At 33.1% G+C, this 23,933-nt stretch overlaps 1 protein-coding gene across 1 annotated transcript in view; it reads right to left on the bottom strand.

Annotated features, from left to right (window-relative positions):
* LOC111052403 (ATP-binding cassette sub-family G member 1) overlaps positions 1 to 23,933 on the bottom strand; it is a 91,770-nt gene that overhangs the window by 17,235 nt on the left and 50,602 nt on the right. Inside the window, 1 exon segment of the mRNA XM_039429395.1 lies at positions 21,830 to 21,909. Coding sequence (XP_039285329.1) covers positions 21,830 to 21,909 — 80 coding nt within the window.

Below are 23,933 nucleotides of genomic sequence, written 5' to 3' on the forward strand. Positions count from 1 at the left end.
CTTATCTTTCGCTTATCTATCACTCCATCCACCTCCTTCCAACTTTCTAAACTTACAGATACCGCTATCTTTCGTTTACATCAAATCAATTATAACTAGCATTTATGGTATAATACGGTTCGGTTGTTATTAAATTACCCATATCTATATCTATAGATATTTCCTATCACATCCTATAGATCATATAGATATCCTATGGATACCTACTTATCCTATTGATATATCTATCAGCTTTCAAAAATCCAAACCAAGCATTTACAATTTTATTGAGATAAATTATTATATCCAATGTTTAATTCAATTCAAACCATGCATTTAGAAGTTATTGAGATAATTATTACACCCTATGTTTAATTCATGAATGCATTCATTCATTTCCATACTCTCATTTCCATCATAGCAGCCAGGAATTCATATGAGTTGTTCATATTTTCTATTCAAACGATTTGAATAGGTTATAAATACCTGCACTCTAGGTCATTGAACACTTATTTATTGAAAATAGTTTAGCTAACAAAGCGTCAGGGTAGAGCAATTAAATAATTAAGCTAGAAATTAGCGTAATTTTATAGCTTACTAAACACAGATCATCGATTATGGAATGCTCATATCGAACTAATTAATAGGGAATTTTTGACAAAATTGAACAATTTATTATTCTCGGTATATTAAATAATGAGACTACAATAATATAATAATATTGAATAAGTATTACTTGTTCTAGAATTGAAAAAATATAAATTATCTAAATTTGAATAAAATATTGAATTTTTATTAAAATTCCGTTCAATTGATGATAGTTCAAAGACGAATGATAGAAATGGAATCAAGTTAAGAATCGATTTATGAAAAATATAATATTTATGAAGATCATAATTGAAATTAATTTATGTATTAGACAGGCTACACTATAAAAAGTATCAAGTTAATATCTTATAATCCTTAAATAAATTCAAATACACAAATCCAGTATATTCCCAAAATATAGGAAATCAATAAGCTGCAATCTATGATCCTCCCCAGGATATAACTTTGAAGTCAGAATCAAAAAACGACATTTTATTCACTGATTTGATTCTTAGTAATCTTGAGAAACAAGAGAGTAATAAATGAGATGTATCCATTGCTCTATGAACTAATAACATAGAATTTTTATCTCTTTCAAAGTCGTGGAACTGTTCAATCTTCAATAGATACCTATTATAAAACTCATATAAATATATACTTATTAGATACTATGTTGAAACTTTTGCAACTTCTAACTTTTCTAATACTTTTCCGAACTTCTCAACTTTTTCTGTAATCATTCATTTACTGGAACAGCGATAGCAGACATGAGTTCCGGACGAAATAATTGTTTTGTGAGGATGATGCTTACATCAGCCCTTGGATTGTGCTTGGAGAATGAGAGGAGGGATGATGGTGAGAGATCATCCAAGTCAAGAAGTTGGATTATACTTCTTCATTTATACAGATTACCAAATTAACAAGAAGCTGAGATAGTAACGCATGTGAATTCAAAGATGCATTAGTTAAACAGAAGACATTCTTTCTGGTTAGTCTGAATTGAAGGTGTCAAAAGATACAAAGCTATCTAGTTACCTATAACGGTAAAGTATCATAAATCGTTGATGTGCGCTGAAACCCCTTACATAACGCATGTCGCTCCAACACAATTCCGAATAATTATTATTGTCGATGAAAATTCTAATTGGAGTCCGATTCAGAAATTAAGAAAGTCGATGCAATATCTACAGAGTGCCTTGTTAAGTTACGTAACGCATATGAAAGCATCGCGGGCCATCTCAGTAGGACACATGTGACCCGGCTCGAAAATTTATGCAGGTTTATCATTCTTTCTTCGTGTATTTATTTACTTTCACTGTAACACATATGGCCACAAACTGACGAGTCGATAAATAATCGTCCGCTGTAATCAAATGTGAAAAGCGACGATAAGCTAACATTGATAATAAGTGCAAGGCATTGTTCAAACAGATCCGTCCGAGAGAATAATTGAATGCAGCAAATTTAATCGGACCTGCGAGACATAGATGGAGAGCTTTCTTTTTCGATGCAATAATCTTCAAAACACTGCAAGCACAAGATGACGTGAACTGATATAGTGCACTTGCAGAGAAAGGATCTCATAGGAAAATATACATTGAAATACACTCTAAAGCAAGCTAATAAAAATAATTCTTGAGACCTTGCTCTTAGGGAAGAGGGAAGAAGAAGAACAATAAATTGTTTTAGTTAATCATTTGTCGGAGGTTGTTCTTTTTTATGAAAGACTTTCATATGTAAATCTGTCTTATGTCACCATTTTAATCCCTCCCCCTTCACCATGCCATTGTTGGCATGCCAAGCTGTAATTGCTTTAACCTGTAGTGCTGTAGATAATCGATTTCCAAGTATCGTCCAAATAAATCGGTCAAATTAATTCTTATTAATTTCAATTCCAGCAATTGCCTAAAATTCATTTAAAGCTCGTAAATTTGTTATTTTATCGATCAGAGCTCACATATTTTCCAAACTTCTGACTGTTTTGACTACTTTTATCATTTTCAAACAATTGACCAACTTTTTAAATTGCAGATTCTTCCCAGATTTCCTCATCAATAATCAAATCCTTTCTAGGTTCTTATCTTGTTAATGAGATTCTTATAGTAGTTCTGTGAACAGTAGACCTCACGCAGTATTCTCATCCACAAGTACCTGATTGAAACTATAGACCTTATGGAAATACAGCAATAGACTGGCTTCTCCACACATCTGTGTAATTACTTGTCAGCTGATTTATGATTAATAATCCTATAGTCTGATTTTTACTCCAATATTGGCGTATGAAGGAGGCTCCTTTTTCCTTTTATATTATCCTTGAAATGCAAAATTTCCAAAAACCTTGTATATACGTCGACGCGCAATTAAAAAAGGAACATACCTGTCAAATTTCATGAAAATCTATTGCCGCGTTTCGCTGTAAATGCGCAACATATGAACATTTAAACATTCAACCATTTAAACACTAAGAGAAATGCCAAACCGTCGACTTGAATCTAAAGGTGCGTACAGATATACGCGCCGCCAACATGAGCAATTCACTTTCAATCAGCTGACTATATCTGTATTTTTTCAGAAACGGTAAGATACAGATATAAAAAGCCTGGCATCAGCTGATTAAAAGTGAATTGCTCATGTTCGCGTAAATCTGTACGCACATTTAGACCTCACTTCGCTCGGTCAATTAGAATCCATTCAAGAATCTCAAGTTCCATTAATCGAAAATAGCCATTCAAATCATCGAGTTATTTAAATTTGAAACATTACGTTTTTTGGAGAATATCTAATGCATTTACAAACAAGTTCATTTCGATTAATTTCACTACTGCACTTTCTTCCACTAGTCTAATATATACTGTAATTTAATATCACTCATCTATTAAAAGTGCAATTCGATTGTTATCCTCAATATTGTTCTAATGGAGCAACTTATTACTTCCTCTATAAAAGCCTCACATGAAATATTTCAAGGATTTAGGCCTATTCAGTGGGCATCACTTGTATTCTGTGATCTGTGGTGAGCAGCACTAAACATAATAGTCAATCATTTTAAGTGTTCGTTCAAGCTAATCCATCTCGTTTAGTCCATTCATCATGCCACACTACTATTAGTTTGAAAAAACTTGAATCTCATCCTACATAAGTGTGATATTAGACTTGATTGTTGGCACAGAAGGTTAATCAAGTTGATAATAGTATAAGGAGGGTATGGAAACCATGATCACAAACTAATTCAATGATAATGAAAAAAAAATCTGAGTAATATTTTTTTCAATATTCAAGACTAGCAGGTAACCCGTGCTCCGCAAGGGTCCATTTTGAAACTTGATGAACTAAAAACTTGACCGATTGGAATCTTGAAGAGTTTGAATTGAACCATCCTTGATTGATTAAGAATCGTTATGCAAAATTTCAAATTAATCATTCCAGTAGTTCAGACGTGATGATGCGTCATTCGTAAATTTCCTATCCCGTACGTGTATAAGCCGAGAAAACGAAGACATCGCGAATGCAAAAGTTCTGTCTAGCTGTCAGAAGGGTAAATCAGTGAGCTGCGAAGAGAGCGCGCTCTGAAATGATGCGCGCTCTTTTCGTACCTCTACGATTCGAGTTTGACAAGTTAGTGTTGACAAGGGTTCAAAATTCATGCTGATATATTTAGCTTGAAACGTAAGTCTCTACATTAGAACGAGCGTCAGCGAAGTTCTCACTTTTGACTTACTGAAGGCGTTTTCTGCCTGTTTTTATGTTCGACAAGAACTTTAGAGAAAATTGATCAATCAGCTTCAAATTTTGAACACGAATTCTTCAAACCTTTTCACAGCTGAGGTTCGTTGGACAACAAAATTGACTCACTCCTTCGGGATATAGAAATAACATTGGAAGTGCATAAGATGAAAAATTGTTTTGATTTTATATCACACAGACTGTCAGACGGACAGACTTTATGTGCCGATACATGATTTCAGTTGCAATAATTTCAACAACATAGAAGTCTAAATTACTTCCATGTTGTTGAAATTATTGCAGCTTTCAAGCAGCTTTGAAGTCATTTAGCAGAATCAAACGTCAAAAAATAAAATTAACACTTAAAATTAACAACAAAAATATAATTAACAGTTAACATAAATCGAAGTTCACTGGAATTCATATCAATAAATTTGGCTCAAATCAAATCACTTCAACACAATAATTGGAGAACACTAACAGAAATCTACAATATTAATATTTCTCAACATTCACCATTCGGTCCTCAACACGTCGATATTTGTTAAAGGGGTTTATTGAAGAAAACTAGAAAATAAGTAGTAGCATGTATATTTATATATATTATCAGGGAGAACGAAAATCTGTCAAGCTGTCAGAAGGGTAAATCAGTGAGGTACGAAGAGAGCGCGCACTGAAATGAAGCGCGCTCTGTTCGTACTCTCACGAAAATGATTTATGACCAACCTTCAGCCAGGTAGGATGCGCGTCCTCTTCGTACTTTCGTATAAGCCAATTTTTTCCTTTATAATATTTAGTTTAGACCAAGCTAGATAGAATACATCTATTCTGGCTCAGACTACAGTTACTATATTTTGGCCATTGACTCATTGACTGTCACGCTTTTGATTGGCTAGCTCGATCACCTCATCACCAAATCCGCCATTAAGATTCCAAACAAACGTTATAATCCTTTCTTATTGCATTTCAAATTAGGAACATATCACTTCTTTTATCGATTGGAAAGTAAGGGCGAGCGATTTTACTTATAATTTCATATAAGCTCCATTAAAAAATTCAAATATTTGGGATCTTATTTGGGAACGGCGGCGGTGGGAAACAAATTCCAATGGCTAAACTGTATATGATATAGAAACTGTAGTTTAAACTAGACAAGTGATAAACTGGAGTTTATAACTGAATTGAGGTAATGGAAAGATGCCAATGTGAGTAATGGTTTTCGGATAAATTAGAACAGAATCAGTACCGTAAGTTAAAAATTTCCTTCCGAAAAAAGTGGAAATATAAGTAATTGTGTGCGTCTGGGATTCTGAGCTATTCTTCGAATTAAACTAGGAATAAGAAACAGGATAAAATTGGAAATCTAATGTGAAAGTATTTTGGTGAATAAATGAAATTCAAATAGAATAATAGAAACAATCGAATTAATTTTAATAACATATAAATAAGAATCAATCTCAGTAAAAATCGAAGGCTGTACGAATTTCCTCTTATGGAAAAGTATTATTTATTTCTCATTCAAACCATCACTGAGAGAAAAACAAAATGGTAAATAGTATGGGATAACCCGATGCAATAAATTAGTTATGTAGTACAAACACGAGTGCACTCAATTAAACTGTCACTTCACTAGAAATAGTGAGACCTTTACATATAAATTTCCTTTGTTCAACGGGTGACATGTGTTTTCAAGAAGAATATCAATGAGTTATGGGCCTCCATTGCTTCAGAATGTTTAGTCACATTTTTAACATCTGAATAAAACATGATGGACGTAGGCAAAAATGACAAAAGTTATAAATAGGCCTATAAGTCAATCACTGCCATTCTTTAACAAAGGTTTCACAATAAAAAATCTTCAGTGTTATTTTTGTTTATTGAAGTTCGTGTTGAAGACTTCTCTCAATATGAACTGATTGCTCTAATTTAGGTCAGAAACTGATTACTTCAAGAAAATGAATCATAACAATATCGATCGTCATCAATAAGACTTTTGTAAAACTAAAAACAGAGACTGTGACCGTTATATTGGACCCATTCATATGCGATTTGAACAAAAATAAAAATTTACATACGTAAAAATCTTACACATTTCGAAGATGTATATAGTGAATTGGAATAGTAGCAAATTTGAGCAAAACCCTGTTGTGCTCTTAACAAACATTTTGCATATCTTGCGACATATTGTAAATTATGCGTATACGGGAACATGCGTATGGCACCCGAAATAAGAATTCCATCCTATATTACCCAGTTCATAGAACAACTTTGTTCGAGAAAGGACCGTATTATTCTGGAATAAGGTTCTTCAACCAGCTCTCCACATCATGGAGAGATTTAGATGTTAAGACTCTTTCAAGAACTCTGACTGAAAGGCTGTTGGAAAGAGTACCCTACACATTGGGTGAATGCTGTGAAGCTATCAGGGGATAGAGGCAACTCCAGCATATAGAATAATAAACAAATTGACATGTTGCATGCTGCAACAGCCCTGCTCACTTAAGCGGCTAAACGCAACAAATTAATAATAATAATAATAATAATAATAATAATAATAATAATAATAATATAATAATAATAATAATAATAATAATAATAATAATAATAATAATATGTAGCCTAATACTGTACATACAAATCATACATACAAGTAACAGATTGCAAAACTTGTATTTTCAAATGAATATCAGCCATATTGCACTGACCATCACACCACTATATTACTATAATGGTTACAGATGAGACTCAAAGCCTTGACTCAGTTGTTGCCAAACACTTGGAGTGCATTATAGTGGCATCAATTATAATAGCGGCATTATTATAGTGGCATAAAACAATGTTTACACCAGGCTCACAAGAGAATGCGGGAAAACTGATGGGTCGATTGTTCAGACTTGAACGCTCGATATATAGATGCAATACGTGCAAAATTTCATTCATGTCTCTCGTACATAGATATAATAGTTGTGCTGAAGAGAATTGGCAAGGATTGGACAATCATGTTAAACGCGAAAACCGCATTGACAAGATGGAGCAGCCGCAACACTAATATCCCATTGTATTTAAACACACAGCAATTTGATGAGCAGCTACGTAATAGCAGTTTTCATTATCGTGATATTGAACGTTGAATTATGTTCAACTCACCACTGAGGGCCGGTTTCCGAGCTCGGCAATTAGCTAAGTTCTAGACTTTAAACAGCTGGAGTCAGAAAAATTGGCTTTCCGAAACGGGGTGTAGTCATAGTCTACGTTTAAATTGAATTTCAAAAAACTAGAAAATTGAGCATAAAATAAAATAAAGAGAAAATTGTGTAAAGTTTCAGCTATTTTGAATCATTTAGGAATCTTTCATTTCGTCAAGGAAAAACGTTTGCAATTATAGAAATGAGAAAATAAAGATCACCATGAAAACTAAGACTACGGAAAGCTAATTTTCTGTCTCCAGTTGTTTAATGTCCAGAACTTAGCTAAATGCCGAGCTAGAAAACGGCCCTTAAGGTTGTGCAAAGGCTAAAAATAAACTTTCTACTCGTGATATTTTTCCAAGTTTTTCGATTTGTATATCATCAAGCTATCAAAATGGAAAAGTTTTCACAGGAAAACATTTTTTTTTCGATCATTAATTTTTGAGATATGAGCGACTGGAGTTTGAATTTTTGGGACAGAACATTTCAAATTCGGTACGATATATATCCGATCATATTGGCCATGAGATTTAAAGGATGGATTCTTCATGGTATTGTTGATCTAGTGAAACAAAAATTCTCTGAAAATATCAATTTTTGGAAAAGTTATTCAATTTACTAAAAATAACCAAAAAATAACTTTCAGTTGAGTTATTTTAGTTGAGTTGAAAATTGATATTTTCAGAAAAGTTTTGTTTTACTAGATCAACAATACCATGAAGAATCTATCCTCAAAATCTCATGGATTTATCTTTTACCGAATTTGAAATGTTCTGTCCCAAAAAGTTGAACTTTAGGCGCTCATATCTCAAAAAGTACAAAAAGTAATGATCAGAAAAAAATGTTTTCCTGAGAAAACTTTTTCATTTTGATAGCTTAATGATATACAAATCAAAAAACTTTGTTTAACGATTTTCAGGGATTGAAAGCAGACATTCAAAAACTACTAAGATATTGCTGGATAGGAAAAGGAATAATTACCAAGGATAACTTCGAATAAGAATTTGGGAAATTAGGAGCGTTTTGGAAACTATTCTTCAACCTTCCCCTGATCTAAGTTTTGTCATAGGTTGGAAAAAGCGAGTGTTTGTGCTGTAAGTTGTAGGCCAACTCTTATCTATTTTTTCGATAACACTCCAGCCTTCGTCGGAAATTGGCCGACATTTTCAACAGTTTTCAATTGGTTGAAACCTAAGAAATATACTGAACAGTACCCTACCGATAATCATTTCTTTATTTGTCCACTGCACAGACATTTTGAGTGGAAATGAAATGTTTATCTCTGAAAATTCCGATCTCAAGATATTCTTGCATCGTAAGTCATGGGACAAGGGCTTCAAAATGGGATTAATTTTTCATATTATAACAGTTAGTTTGAACTTTCTGAATTTAGAATCAAAAATTAAAAAATTTAAATCCCACTAACCGATAAAACGATATTGTTCCTAACAACGAAACGATTGTTTATCGTGTTTCTTATAGTTTTACTATGATGAGGTCCATGGTATAATGGCAATGGAGAGAGATAGGAGAACAACGTTGCCGATCCTCACTGTCTAGTCAATGCCTTCTTGACGGTAGCTGATACAGGTTTATTAATGTGATATTAATTATTGTTCGTCTTCGTTTAAAATACTCAATTATATTTTATTAAGCAAGAAATTATATTTTTCAATAATTTTATAATGAATTTTCATAATTAAAAAAATAACTAATCATTTAATTTGTTCACGGACTAGCCATGCAAATTTTCATAATCAAGATGAAATATTTTGTGAATTAATTATCAATTCTACATTGTTAAAAACCGAACTGGCAACAAAGCCAAACGAGAGAGAGATAGTGGTATCCGCTTTGTTGAATGAAAGACAAGGATAGCAATACAATTGCTGATCAAACACTGCCATTATAACGCAGACCTCACTATAGTTGATTGATTTTTCCCTACGTTAGCACTGCAGAGCTCTCACTCATATATCTTTGAGAAAATAAATAAATAAATTTGACCAACATGAATACGTATGAATGGATAAATATTTAATAATAGAAATATTTTATAGGTGCAGTGATCAACAAGTTTCAAGTTTCGCAATCCTTGATGGGAAACTTGAAAAATATTTAATGAGCTCCATAGAACAACGATGCACTGCACTGGTGGTGACACACTTTATGCAGTCATCTTGGTTGCGATCCAAGGTGAACACCAATCAATGACGTCGAAAATAATCCCCCAGCTCACAATTAACTTATATATTATTCCAAGATCCAAGCTCTACAAATTTATCACCTTCGATTGCCACTTTTTCTCTTCTTCTAGATGCAAGTTGAACAATGCAATTTACTGGTTGCACAAGTTTTTTTACGATCGGGAATTCCAAACTGCAACTCATTTTTTCCAGAGAAAAATTAGCAGGAAACATTGTTTCTATAGAAACTGAATGCTGGAAATATAAAACTGTAAACTTTTATAGCATTTGAAAATTGCAGTGAATGCTTCGTACTTTCGCACTTGAATATTCCGGCCAACTGAGAAGTATCCAACTTTAAAGTCGTCCTTTCACCAATTGAAAGATCCCGCTTTCACTGTTATTTCACCCTCAACTATTTCTTGTGCAATTTCAAGTTTTCTCAGCTGTATTTCCATTGTTTTCAACCAGATTATAGCTTCAGGACGGTTATTACGGTCATAAGAAGAAATACAGATGTGCAATGTTTCAAGAATAATAGCACTGTTTTGTAACCGTAGTACTGTACTACAAAATTTATAGACAGTGTTTTTCCAAAACAACAGGGAGATTACTATAATTCCACAGTGTATCTTAATATAGTTTTCAAATGTCATAAAAGAAATGATTGATTTTTTTGCAAGATCGAAGATGTGAATCTTATGGTATAGAGAGAGCTAATTGCATTTGAACAGAGTTTAAATAGATTTTACGCTACATTTCCACAAATTATAGGAGAATTATCAAGAAAATTGGATGTAGTTACGTACTCTCTCAAATAAAGGTACTGCAGCGTTTTATAAAATACTAACACAAAATACAAACCATGCTCTTAACTTCCAATTATAAAAAAAACTTAGAATTTTCAATTTATAGTTTCTGTTTGAACGACGATAAAAGTTATTTAGAATAGATGATTAAAAATAGAAAACTTTGGACAAACATTATTTCAAGATAAATTTAACTTTCTCTTGTGGAAATGATATTGTCTAAACCACTAATTTATTTAAAAAAATTAGATACTAGTTTCGGTTGTTACATACACCGTTATAATTAAAATGCCATGCAAACTGAAAGCTTAAATATATAGTGAGCAGCAAAATATATAGTGTGGATGAATCCTTACGAATACTGAACTTGAGCAGCGTGTCTAGCCTCTGCCAATGACAGTAAAGCTCCTCAACCTTTATTGGTCAACAGCTGATGACCAATCGTAGGGCTTCAACCAAACATATATCCTTCTGCTCAATATTTAAGGTTCCAGTATACTGGAAATTTATTTATAATGGTGTATGTAACAACCAAAACTGATATCTTTTTCTTAATAAATTAGTGATTTTGACGATATCACATTCACAACAAAAAGTTGCATTTGTTAAAAAAAAAATATATTTGTTCGAAGTTTCCTGTATACTCGTATAATCATCTATTCTAAAAGAGCTACTCAATGTTTGAGCTTGTATTATACTGTTGATTTGTAAAAACCAAAACTAGTTTCTAATAAATTAGTGATTTTGATAATATCAAGTTTTGTTTATTGAATTAGAATGGATCTAACAATAAAATTTTCTTCGAATAACTGAGAAATCTTTTCCAATTGGAAACTAACTATGATATCTTCAACAACATTTTATCTAGATATTTATTTATTACATTCCACAATAACAATATCAAATTATTAATGTTTGGGAGAGAATCAACATGATAAACCCAAAACTGTATCTCTCCCTAATTTTGATATATATCATAACTTCATATTTACTTTGACGACTAACTTTCAAGCCTACAGATGACTGAGCACTTGAACAGACCTACTAGAATATATTCATAAATTCTTTAGTCTAGAATTCTTTTGAATGGTCCAGGTTACTTTCACTTGACAAGAGTAACATACCAAAAAAATGACTGCATAGCTATGAAATGTTTTCCTTCAGCTTCATGAACAAAAAGACCTGCCAGAGTGCTTTAATGAGATCAGGCCGGTCCATTTAACATGAACAAAGACGCTCCCATACCATTTCCATAATTGCGCTCATTGTTCATTCACTCTTTTCTGTGCTCTGTGGGCTAATTTCACTCGGGGTGTTTTGTGGTGCTTTCCAGGAGATTGACCTCTATGAGTCGTTAGTACGGTATATTAATTATTGTGAAATTTCTGTTGATATCGTAGAACTTCCTAACAAAATAAAACACTACTATATCTTGTCAATTCCACTTGTTCCCATGTAATTTATTTGACTCCGTATCTTTGTTTATTTGTGATAATCTATCTTATGAATAAAGAAAGAAATTGTCTTATAAGTTACATGTACGGGATAGGAAATACACGATTGACGCAACATCACTTAAAAACTGATGAACTGATAAACTTGCAATTTTACATTAATATCCTGAATTTACAGAGGATGGATATAGGCAGAAAGTGTAGAATGTAAAGGTGCGTACAGACTCTGCTCCGCAATCGAACGTCACTCGAGCAGATCGATCGATGATGACCGGGGAGAGAGAGTGGAACGCGAGAAGAGCTAACATCTCCCGTGACGTAACGTTCATGATCGGAGCGTGCGTGGAGCTAGTGCGGAGCGTTCGTGGAGCTAGTGCGGAGCGTTCGTGGTGCGTTTTGGAGGCTCGTATATCTGTACGCACCTTGAAATGTATTGAATTTCATACACTCTCTGGATATAGGTCTATTTTCATTCTTATAGATCAATCAATTATAATTTGATGGTTGGAGCAAATTTATCCAATTTGTGATTCAAAGTTTACGCAACGATAAAAGTTCAACCAAACAGAGCTTCTTCAAGTGAATCTGTACCGTAGCGCAATAATTGGTGTCACGCGTGACTTAGGCCTAATGGTTGCGGGTTCGAGACCAATCAGTCATTTTTTTTTTTTTGCTGAAAATTTAAAACTCTGATCAAGATTGTCCACATAATTTTGAAAAATAAATAATTCTACTTGTTCATGTTTACTGGACATAAGAGAATTGTATTTAAGGCTGTGCAAAAGTTGATTGAAAATGAAAAAGTTTTCTCAGGAAAAACATTTTTTTCTGATCATTACTTTTTGAGATATGAGCGCCTAAAATTCAAATTTTTGGGACAGAACATTTCAAATTCGGTAAGAGATAAATCCATGAGATTTAGAGGATAGATTCTTCATGGTATTGTTGATCTGGTAAACAAAAATTTTCTGAAAATATAAATTTTTAAGATAGTTATTGAATTTACTAAAAATAACCAAAAATAACTTTTAGTTCAGTTTATTTTTATAAAGTCAGAGTAGAAAGTTTATTTTTAGCCTTTACACAGCCTTAACAACACAAAATCTTCCACAGTACAAAGCACGGGTTACCTGCTAGTATAATATAGCAAAATCCTCTTTTTGTAGAGAAACAGTAAACTTGACAATAGAATATATAATGGTATTTCATAGCATATAAGCTCTCATCTGAATTTCGGAATTTTGGGCAACGTAATTTAGAATATGTGTCCTCATTAAGTTGAGTAATTTACCTCTAAGCAGTAATTCACCTCCAGTGATTACGCTCCAGTAATAAACCTCCGCCACTATGAATTTTTGATCAACTTTGAAAATGTTCAAACCAATGGCTAAGTTAGAAAGCTTGAAAGTCAAAGTCTTGAGAGTTTGGAATGATAATTTTGCGTTAGTAGTCCTGGTTGATAACGTCTGCCTAATGATTGTATTTGAAGGTGATCAGAAACACAAACTGATAGCAATTAGTTAATATCAGTGACTGGACAGATCGAATAATGCCAGTTGGTGAATTAATATCAGTCTTTGCAATTGAATCATTGAGTGGCACATACTTGATAAGTCTTATTAAGATTATTATTACCATGACGCGGCTATATCAATACCCATGAAGCTCATTACTAAAATAGTTACAAGTTCATAAAGAGCAAATTATATGAGTGCCGTATTTCGGGCCAAGGCCTTCGTTTATGAAGACTACTTCGAACCGAAATGGTTTGAATGGGTTAGAGTATGTTCTTAATCCTTGTCCACTTAGTCATGTGAGTGGTATTAGGCACACAAGTACTTTTCTTCTTTTGTGTTGGGTCACGTTGGAAAAGTCATGGATTCGCTTTATATTTGTTATAATAGACAATGTTTGTTTTAGCTAGTCATCAATCATGATAACATTAGTTGGAAGACTACTTCGAAAGGATATTTTAAATCCAGCTAACCGTTCATGTTATGAAACATAGGCTATCATCCTTGTCCTGAAACATATCATCCAAGTTCATCCTTGGTTGTTGACTGAATGATTTTGAATTTAAAAGTGTTATTGGTTTGATTGATGTACATAAATGAGAGTAAATAATGTGGTTCAAGGTGACTCTAGGAGTAACCACAGAAATAGAAGCTACAATATACGAGGGTGGAAGTGTGAAGGTTTTGCAGAAAATAGCATTTTCGAGATTTATAGGCAGGGGTGAAAAAATTGCAAACTATTTCACTAAATGGTTTCTTAGAATCTGATGATTTATTGGCATAAAAATGTTTGCTAGCACTCTGAGATGATCATGGAAATTGCTAGAAAATAAATCATCTCCTTATTTTGTGGTAGAGTTTGCAGGAAAGTACTCCTGGCTCCAAAATATTTTCTACAAAAAATATGAATATAATTGAAGCAGGAAATGACGCAAACTAAAAACATTTTCATTTTCAATGTCATTAATTCTGCTAACACAGTTCGTTAACACATATCGTGTGAAAGTTGAGTTGTTAAATCTAATAGAATGGGAGTTTCATTAGACAGACCGCACTTATCTTCAGTAATGATGTTATTACGATCCTGTCTATATCTCAATAAATATCAGAGGTAGGCTATTTGTTTTTTTCCTAGCAGTTTAATTATTTGCACCAGCATTTTGGTAAAGAAACCTATTTAATATTCTGCGTTTAGTTTCCTTATTGAATTTCTCAAGATGATTTTTATCATCATTTTTGTTTTTTTTCTACCACCACCAATAAAAATTGAGTGGTATTACTTGTATAGTTATTATTTTTTTCGAGACTAGAGTTGAAAAAAATCATTGAGTTTAGAACTAGAGTATATAGGGATGCATGAGCAGGAAAAGGATAGTGATTGTTTCAATTGAACTGAGGTTATGTGCTAAAGATTATTTGAAGAAGTTTGAAATAGTAATCATCTTGCTTTATTGACTGAGGCATCATCTTGCTAATTAAGGCAAAAGTGGTTTCAGTCTCTAACAAATTTGTCAAAATTAATATGAAGTAATGGAGATATGAAAAGGTTATACCTATAGAAAAAATTTACAAATAAGAGAAAGAGCAAACGTTCAAACTCCGTACATACACATGAGTTGAGATAACTTTTTGTTATCACCGTAAGAATGTTATGTTTACTGTAGACTACAGTGACAATAGTATCTGTATAAAGTTAACAATGTTCATCTTTTGAACAGATCGAAAACGTTTCGACCTCCTATCTCATGATTAATTTGGGACGTGGTTAATCCTGAATACGACAAATAGATGGCAGCAATTGTTGGGTAAAGTTCTCCCACCATAACTTCATGATCAGAACACTCCCACCGACATGCCTACTCTACCAATCAGGAAAGAGTAGGGCCTACTCTCTCCTGATTGGTCGATGTTCAGAACAAAACTAACTGTGAATTGGGCTTCTAGGTGGCAGTACCAGTAACTGCTGGATCGCATTCAAATTAGGACACGCCTCCTCTCTCCTTATTGGTCAACACTTGAAGGAGTAGCTTACTCTGAACCAGACCAGTATAGATGGCAGTAACTGTTGAAGTGGTATTTTTGCAAGAGTTGGGACACGCCTACCAACAAAGCTACTCTCTCATTCGTTTGCTTATCTCATTCTTGATGACACTTGAAGACATAGTTGACTAAATTTGGCCAATAAATGGGAGTTGTTGTTGAGTAGGAGTAGGCCTAATAATATTCTTATTACAATATCGTTTGAAACGATTCCTCCTACACATCTAATTTGCTAATTTTCAATGGGTACTTTTGGAGGATAATAAAAGTTGAAAATTAATTCTATGTAAATGTGTATGATTAAACATTTTTGTAAATGAATGTGTAGTTGATTTTAATTTTCATCCAAGTCAGCTATTATTAGTAAACTCATTCACGGCATCAAAATTGCTGGTTCAAATCGCAAATATTGATTTTATCCTGAACTTCAAAATGTTTAATATAACAGAGAAGCATGGATAGAAAAAATGTGTTCACGATCCTCCCCAAAGCACAGTAGATATTGTTCCAGAGTATCGGCTATTGTTGCTCCAATAGCTTAAGACACCTAACACACAATTAGGAAATACTACACACATTTGGGATGAATCTCAGAATTCCCGGTCTGGGCGCAATTTTTGGACTTGAAAATTTGCTTCTGTTATTTAGTTCTTCGGTTAATATTAGCAGTAGCAGTCCTTATTTCTATTGATATAGCTTCCATTTGATATAATTTTCTTCTTCTTCCTTCATTAAAGGTTTAGGCTCTTGCCTGTTCCGACTCACAACGGTATAATTGTGTATCTATCTATTACAGTACGGTAATCTAAAATTAAAATAATCATTAAATCAGTTATTCATCTTTTATATTTTACAGCCATCTTTTCCTAGGTCTACCTATATCTCTTTTTCCTATAGGGTGGTAGTTAAGAATTTTCAAGGGAATCCTTTCTCAAGTGGAATTCTGTTGACATACTCCCTCCACTGGTTGCGATATGATATAACTTTTTCATTCATGTTAAAGGCACCCAGCTCTTGCCTTATATCTTCATTTCTAATGTTGTCCCAGCGGATACAGCCCTTTGTTCTGCGAAGGAATCTTATTTCTGCTGCCTGCACCCTGCTCTCTAGACGTTTTGTTGTGACCCATGATTCACTTCCGTATAGGAAAACAGGGGCAGCTATCACTCTATAGAACTTCATGAGTGTTTCTTTCCTCGTTTTCTTGTTAAGGGTCCTGCTGATGTTGCCACATATTGATTGGAATTTACCTATTTTCTTTCAATATCCAATTCGTCTTTGAAACTGATACCACAACCGAGGCAGCAATATTGTGACACTTGCTCCAATACTTTGTTGTCAATTATTATTTTTGATCTCGTGGGGCATTTACCAGTGAATGCCATGATTATACTATGAAATAATTATTATACAGTAAATCTCATAATTGTTAGAGTAATTACTTTGCTAATGGAGTAATGGCACTAATGGAGCAATGGATGACATTTTTTATGCTTTTTTGTAAACTTTCAGTCTTAGTTATGATCCTGAAATAGTCCTATTTGGAATGCAATTAGTTTCAAATCCTTCTTCTTATAAATACATAAATAACTCAGAGATAGCATCATTAAACGAGGACCCAGTTCACTCTTTACTGTATCTAGATATACAAAAATAAATATATAACTTCTAAATGGATAGTTGGCAACTTGGCAACCATTGTTGCCAAGAGTTTGCACATTGCACTTTTTATCGAAGTAGCAATTTTTCTAATTTACCTGATTATCATCTATTTGTAAAATCAAATTACTGTAATTCTCTCCAAAGTACTGTATTTGTTTGGTCCGAAATCACAGACATTTTTGTTCATGGACAAGTCAATTCCAATAATAACATGGGGAGCTGAGCACATGTGTTTGTATTTCTGAACAATGCATTTAGAGAACAATGAAATGATACAGCACTTATCTGGAACAACTGTTTGGAACAAAATGACGACATTGAAATGATAAAACAATTCTACTGTTTAACATGGGACTTATCATGCTCGACAAATTTATCAACGATAAGCAGCATGATTCATCAAAAATATAATGTTCACTCCTCTGCTTCTAGATAAAATGCAGAATAATAATGCTCTAGTTTGCTGCTTTGGCCCGGCCAAATACGAATCATCACTTCCAATGATAATGATATGTTATGGTTTGAATGTTATGTTTATAGTTTGCTTCTTTGTCCCGGCGAAATAAGAATCATCATCAATGATAACATAATATGAGAATGGCCTGATGAATATCAGTTACGTTCATGAGTAATGATCGCCTATAATATGTTGTGTAGAAGGAGTCTGTCTTATGGTCTTGTCTTGTTGAACGATTCATTCTCAACCAATAAAGATGCGTAGCCTACTTTTAAATTAATACAAGTTTTCATATTTATTTATTTCACTTCCATGTAGGATAAGTTATAACAAACTGTTGTATATTTTAGTTACAGAAACAAATCAACTACATTTTTTTAATTGAAGTACCCAAATTCTGTGGTACTGCAAGCCTAATTGTCAATAATTTTAATAAAACTTACAGAGCACTGGAGACGAGGGCACCAGTTATCATAAATGAGATACACTTAAAATAGTTTAGCACTTTATAATTTTAGTTTCCCATTTCGATATACAGTATCAAATCAAAATTGAATAATACGTAATATAATAATTGATGAGTTGCATTGAAAGTTTCAGTTATCGACTATCATAGTATATCATTAACAGTCACTTAGTTATCTTGTTAGATTCATTTATCTTATCAACGATGTAGCTAGTATAAATAGTGATCTTTTGAATTATGCTACTGCATTGGAGCAATTTATTCTCAACATCTATTTCCAAAACAAAATATTTTATCAGATATAATATTGTACATACATACAATACACAATAGAGTAGTGCTCTACCAAGTTGCAATAGCTTAACAGCAGTGATTATTGATCATGATATCCAAGTTGAAACTCGACTACAATGTTAGATGTTAAATATAATAGATGCAGTCTATACTATGTATTATAGATGCAGTTCTGCGTGTAATCACAAGATGCAAAGGTTATCATTATAGTGCACCTTTTAGACAATTGCTATTCTGACCCCATTACTACAATGATAATAAAGTCTGCAATTGTAGGACAATGTACTTCAAGGCTGGAATAGAAAACTACTGCGTCCTATCACTCATGCACTTATCATTTCCCCCTCCCCCTAACATCGCCCCCTCACCATCATCCTTCAAGCTTTGCTTGTTTTGGTTTCTTTTTCTCTCTTCCACACATGGAAACACAACTCTATCCTCTCTTTTTCTCCAGCACACTTCGCATAAATATTCTCTCAATTGATTCACTCTATCTTAATTAAAAGCTAGTCTCTCTAGTATCAACTCTCATTGCAAGAGTCTGCAATGAAGAATTGCAATTGTATTGCAGAGAGCTACGGTCTACCTATGACACCGTTATGTATTTCATCTCTCCGGAAGTGATTTCTCTTATGAGTGTTCGTTTTTTCTGTTCATCAGAAATTAAACAGCTATTATTACCCTTCCACTGATCCACTATCAAATCATTTTAATTATCGAAGTGTAATCTATACAATCACTTATTCAGATCTAATTCTGGAATATGCTGAAAAAAGTCGCATACAGCTACACTAGACACTAGAGAACTGTATAATAAATATGTGATAATAGTTATAGAATTAAGATTTTCTAAACATAACAATCAACACATACTGAATTTGAATGGAGATACATTTTTTATACTCTTCACCTTTGTTCTAGTCATAATACAGTCAAACCAAAATATGCATTCACAAAACCAAACAACATACTGTGTTTGAATGGAGAATACATTTCTTATACTCCCTACGTCCCTACCTTTGTTTTATTCATCACACATTGGTCACATTCAAACCCCAAATATACATTTACAAGAACAAAGATGCTACAAATTCTCAACACATCTGAGCACACAAATTTATGGAACAAAAACACATTGTAATTTTGATTTATGAGGGTCACACCATATTATACAACTTGTAGGCTTTGACAAAGTGCCTGTTTCCAAATCAATGGAATAAACTAGAGTTAGTCACTGCATGTAATTTTCTTTGAACAATAGTCGATTTCCATTTATTAACACATAAACAAGTCAGGCAAGATTACACCAGTAGTTGGTTGAATAACAGTTTTCACGGCTCGTAGAACAAAGCATAGACTATTTACGGTAATGATACAGCATGTATGTCCAGTTGGAATTTGTAGTATGCTTAAAATCAGAATTTGTGATTTGTAATTTTGTTTTGGGATCTGTCAAAACTGGGGTGCCGACATGGATGGAAGGGGGGTATATTTATCCAACATATTGGATAAACCAAAATTGTTTATTTCACCAATTTCGTTGAAATACTTAGGGAGGATGAATGACTGTGTATCGAGGAATGTATCAGATAAATAAACAAGCCCTATGAGTGGATGAGAGAAGGATGATGATGATGTTGATGATCAGGGATAATTAAAATATCATTATAGGTGATTTCCGAACCAATATAAAGTTCACAATTAAATTTTAAAAAACTTTTAAGTGAAAAAGCACTCACATTATTTGATGTTACGACGTCCGTTTCGTGCTGGTATCGCACATTTTCAAGCCAAACAGGAACTCTCTTCAAAACTCTCTTTTCACTTAAAAGTTTTATAAAATTTAATTGTGATAATTATAGTGGAAACAAGATGGATAACCAACAACAAATATAAAGTTATTTAGGAGCTCATAAATATCTGTTAGTGGAGCTAACAGAGCTTTCTTCCAACGGAGGAGCTGAGTCAAGTTCCAACACAAACATTTACCATCAAAAACAAACATTTTGAGCTCATAATTCTCAGTTAAATATCGAACAATGATTGCAATAATAGGAATAAATATTAATCAATTGAATAAATCCTATGAGAAATCATACATAATAATAATAATAATAATAATAATAATAATAATAATAATAATAATAATGAGGGTGATGCCCACACACATGAACTCGCTCACTCACTTCCATCATCAACAGACGACGAAATAGCTATTATCAGCTGTTTCTCCAAAAATGAATAATAATTATCCTTTCAATGTCCTTCAGCGAGTTTTCCCTGGGATAAGACCTAGTGCAATCGAATTTTCATATTATAAACCTACTATGTTCTGAACTTCGTGAGAATCGTTAGAGCCGTTTTCGAGATCCGGTAAAATACAAACATATAAACAGAAATTGCTCGTTTAATAGTATAGGATAATTCTGAGGGTGATGCCGACATAAGCTCTTAGGCTTGTGCGTGGGTAATGAGTGAGATGGATGATGATGATGATGAGAGATGACGACTACTTTTTAGGTAATCGGGAGCGACGGCTAATCGTCTCCTCCGAAATACGGGTAAGGACGGGTAAGAAAAGACATAGTAAGGAAGGCTTTTGTATTTTTTTTCATTTAATATCAGACTTCATTATCAATTACCCGTCTTCACTAATATAATGATAATCAACTGAAGCATTTGAACTGATCGTTGATAGCAATTCTGCGAAGAAAGTGATTCATTAAAATACTTTCCTTTGGGTTGCAGAGATGTAATACTAGAACTAACTTACTCATCTATCAAAGTCACTCTGATGTCAGTCAATCATAAAGCACTAAATAACTATAAAGTCATCTTGACAGTTGAAATTTTACTTTCAGAAAAGTTGTCCAGATTATTATGATACAGTATTCCACTTTAGAAAGCATATGAACTCTGACATTCACAATAGTAAGTTGCAGTAGTTATAAGCAATAATTTGATTCATTGGAGCAAACGATAATCTCGCTGATTAGAAACTCTTGAAAAGGACAAATGACTACGGTAATAATTGATGGAATGACTTTCATCAGTTTGAATGATTTATTGATTATGATCACAATGAATAAATTGGAATTTCATGAATAATATATTTTGAATAATAATTGTAAAGGAATTCACGTTCATGCAAGTTATCTGAATAATAATGAAGTATTTGAAGTGATAACCCCTACTTATCAAATGCTTAAAATTATGATAAAAAGCTTAATTTCAAATGCAAATTATTTTTGTTAATCATTATGCAATTCATATCCAGCAGTGAATTGAATTTTATTCAAACAACTGTTTTATTATTTACAAAATTATTTTTGCCCATTTAACTTAATCTAGAACTCAAACTAAGTTAATAATATTAATTCTTATTTCTATTTTAGTCAATTGAAAACTTCAAATCGAAACAAGGTGATTTATATAATCTATAGGTGAAAAAATAATATAATTAGCTCACCACTTCTCCCATGAGGAACTGTATAGGTGAGATCTGTGAACTCTATATCAACCGGTGGCCTCTGGATTAGATGGTTTATGCTGAAAATTGAAGAAACGTTTATATTACCAAGATAAGCGTAAATACACAATTTAACAATTGTGTAACAACATGAAATATGCATTATTATTTCAATAGGTACTACAGCACTAACACTACAGCTAATACTAATAATACAGCACTTATCACTCAAATAAAATTGAATGAAATCAATTAGTTGATATTATTTAATAACACATTATTCAAAATAGTTGATGATTCTAAAATGGATTATTTCTTCAGCCATAGCACAAGATTTCCAAGTTTAAAACTTTAATTGGTGAGATCAAAGAGAATAGGATTCCTTTTAATTGTTCTGCTATCTAGAGATTGCCTGTCAGTTTGGTGTAAGAGTAAGCATTACTGACAGGCAATTGGGAGGTACCAGGTTCGATTCCTGGGCTGGCAAATATTTTTTGGATAGTAGCGCTCATCGAATTTCCATCTAGCTGTTAAACCTGAAGTCAATATTTGCAGTAGCAGAAGTCTTCGGGGTGATTTATAGCATTTTCGTTTAATATTAATATTATTCATCAATTAGCATTTGAACAAATGTAATTTTTAATTTATTTCCATCTAGAAGGATATTTAGTTCTTTCAGGATGTGATATGCATATTTATTTGCCCTATCATTCTATTCATTATTACTTCTTGTTTTCCCAGTATTTGTTATTGTATTTCCCGGTGGAAGAACCTAAATCGAAGCACATTTTTTGAATAACGAAACAAACTATGTGCCGGTTGCACAAAAGCCGGTTAAATTTTAATCGTGATTAATTCCACAAGAACCAATCAGAGAAGCCTTTTTGTCGAAAAAGCCTTCTCTGATTAGCTCTCGTGAAATTAATCACAATTAAAATTTAACCGGCTTATGCGCAACCAGGCCTTAGTCTAGTAAAACAACATGAACAAAACAACAAATTCATACATCTCTTCTAACTACCTACTTCAAGATCACAGGTAACACGTAATATGAAATATATTGAATTGAATCACAATTAAAATTTAACCGGCTTATGCGCAACCAGGCCTCAGTCTAGTAAAACAACATGAACCAAAACAACAAATTCATACATCTCTTCTAACTATCCACTTCAAGATCACAGGAAACACGTAATATGAAATATATTGAATTGAATCACAATTAAAATTTAACCGGCTTATGCGCAACCAGGCCTCAGTCTAGTAAAACAACATGAACAAAACAACAAATTCATACATCTCTTCTAACTACCTACTTCAAGATCACAGGTAACACGTAATATGAAATATATTGAATTGAATCACAATTAAAATTTAACCGGCTTATGCGCAACCAGGCCTCAGTCTAGTAAAACAACATGAACCAAAACAACAAATTCATACATCTCTTCTAACTATCCACTTCAAGATCACAGGAAACACGTAATATGAAATATATTGAATTGAATCACAATTAAAATTTAATCGGCTTATGCGCAACCAGGCCTCAGTCTAGTAAAACAACATGAACCAAAACAACAAATTCATACATCTCTTCTAACTATCCACTTCAAGATCACAGGAAACACGTAATATGAAATATATTGAATTGAATCACAATTAAAATTTAACCGGCTCATGCGCAACCAGGTCTTAGTCTAGTAAAACAACATGAACCAAACCAACAGATACATACATCTCTTCTAATCACTTCAAGATCACAGGAAACACGTATTATGAAATGTATTGAATTGAATCACAATTAAAATTTAACCGGCTCATGCGCAACCAGGACTGTCTAGTAAAACAACATGAATCTAACCAACAGATACATACATCTCTTCTAATCACTTCAAGATCACAGGAAACATTTATTATCAAACGTATAGAATTGTCAAATTACAAACGAGAGTGAGAAAATCGAACATCAATCGATCATAATCGAAGTCCAAACTATTGAAATGTAATAGGAAGTATGAAGTAACCGCATCGAAGCATTGTTGAGATTGAAGGGAAGTATTAAAGCATAACATGGCAGTGATGGTCGCAGTTGCAGCTTGCATTG

This window comes from Nilaparvata lugens, chromosome 5 (assembly GCF_014356525.2).
Source record: "Nilaparvata lugens isolate BPH chromosome 5, ASM1435652v1, whole genome shotgun sequence".
NCBI classification, from domain to species: domain Eukaryota; kingdom Metazoa; phylum Arthropoda; class Insecta; order Hemiptera; family Delphacidae; genus Nilaparvata; species Nilaparvata lugens.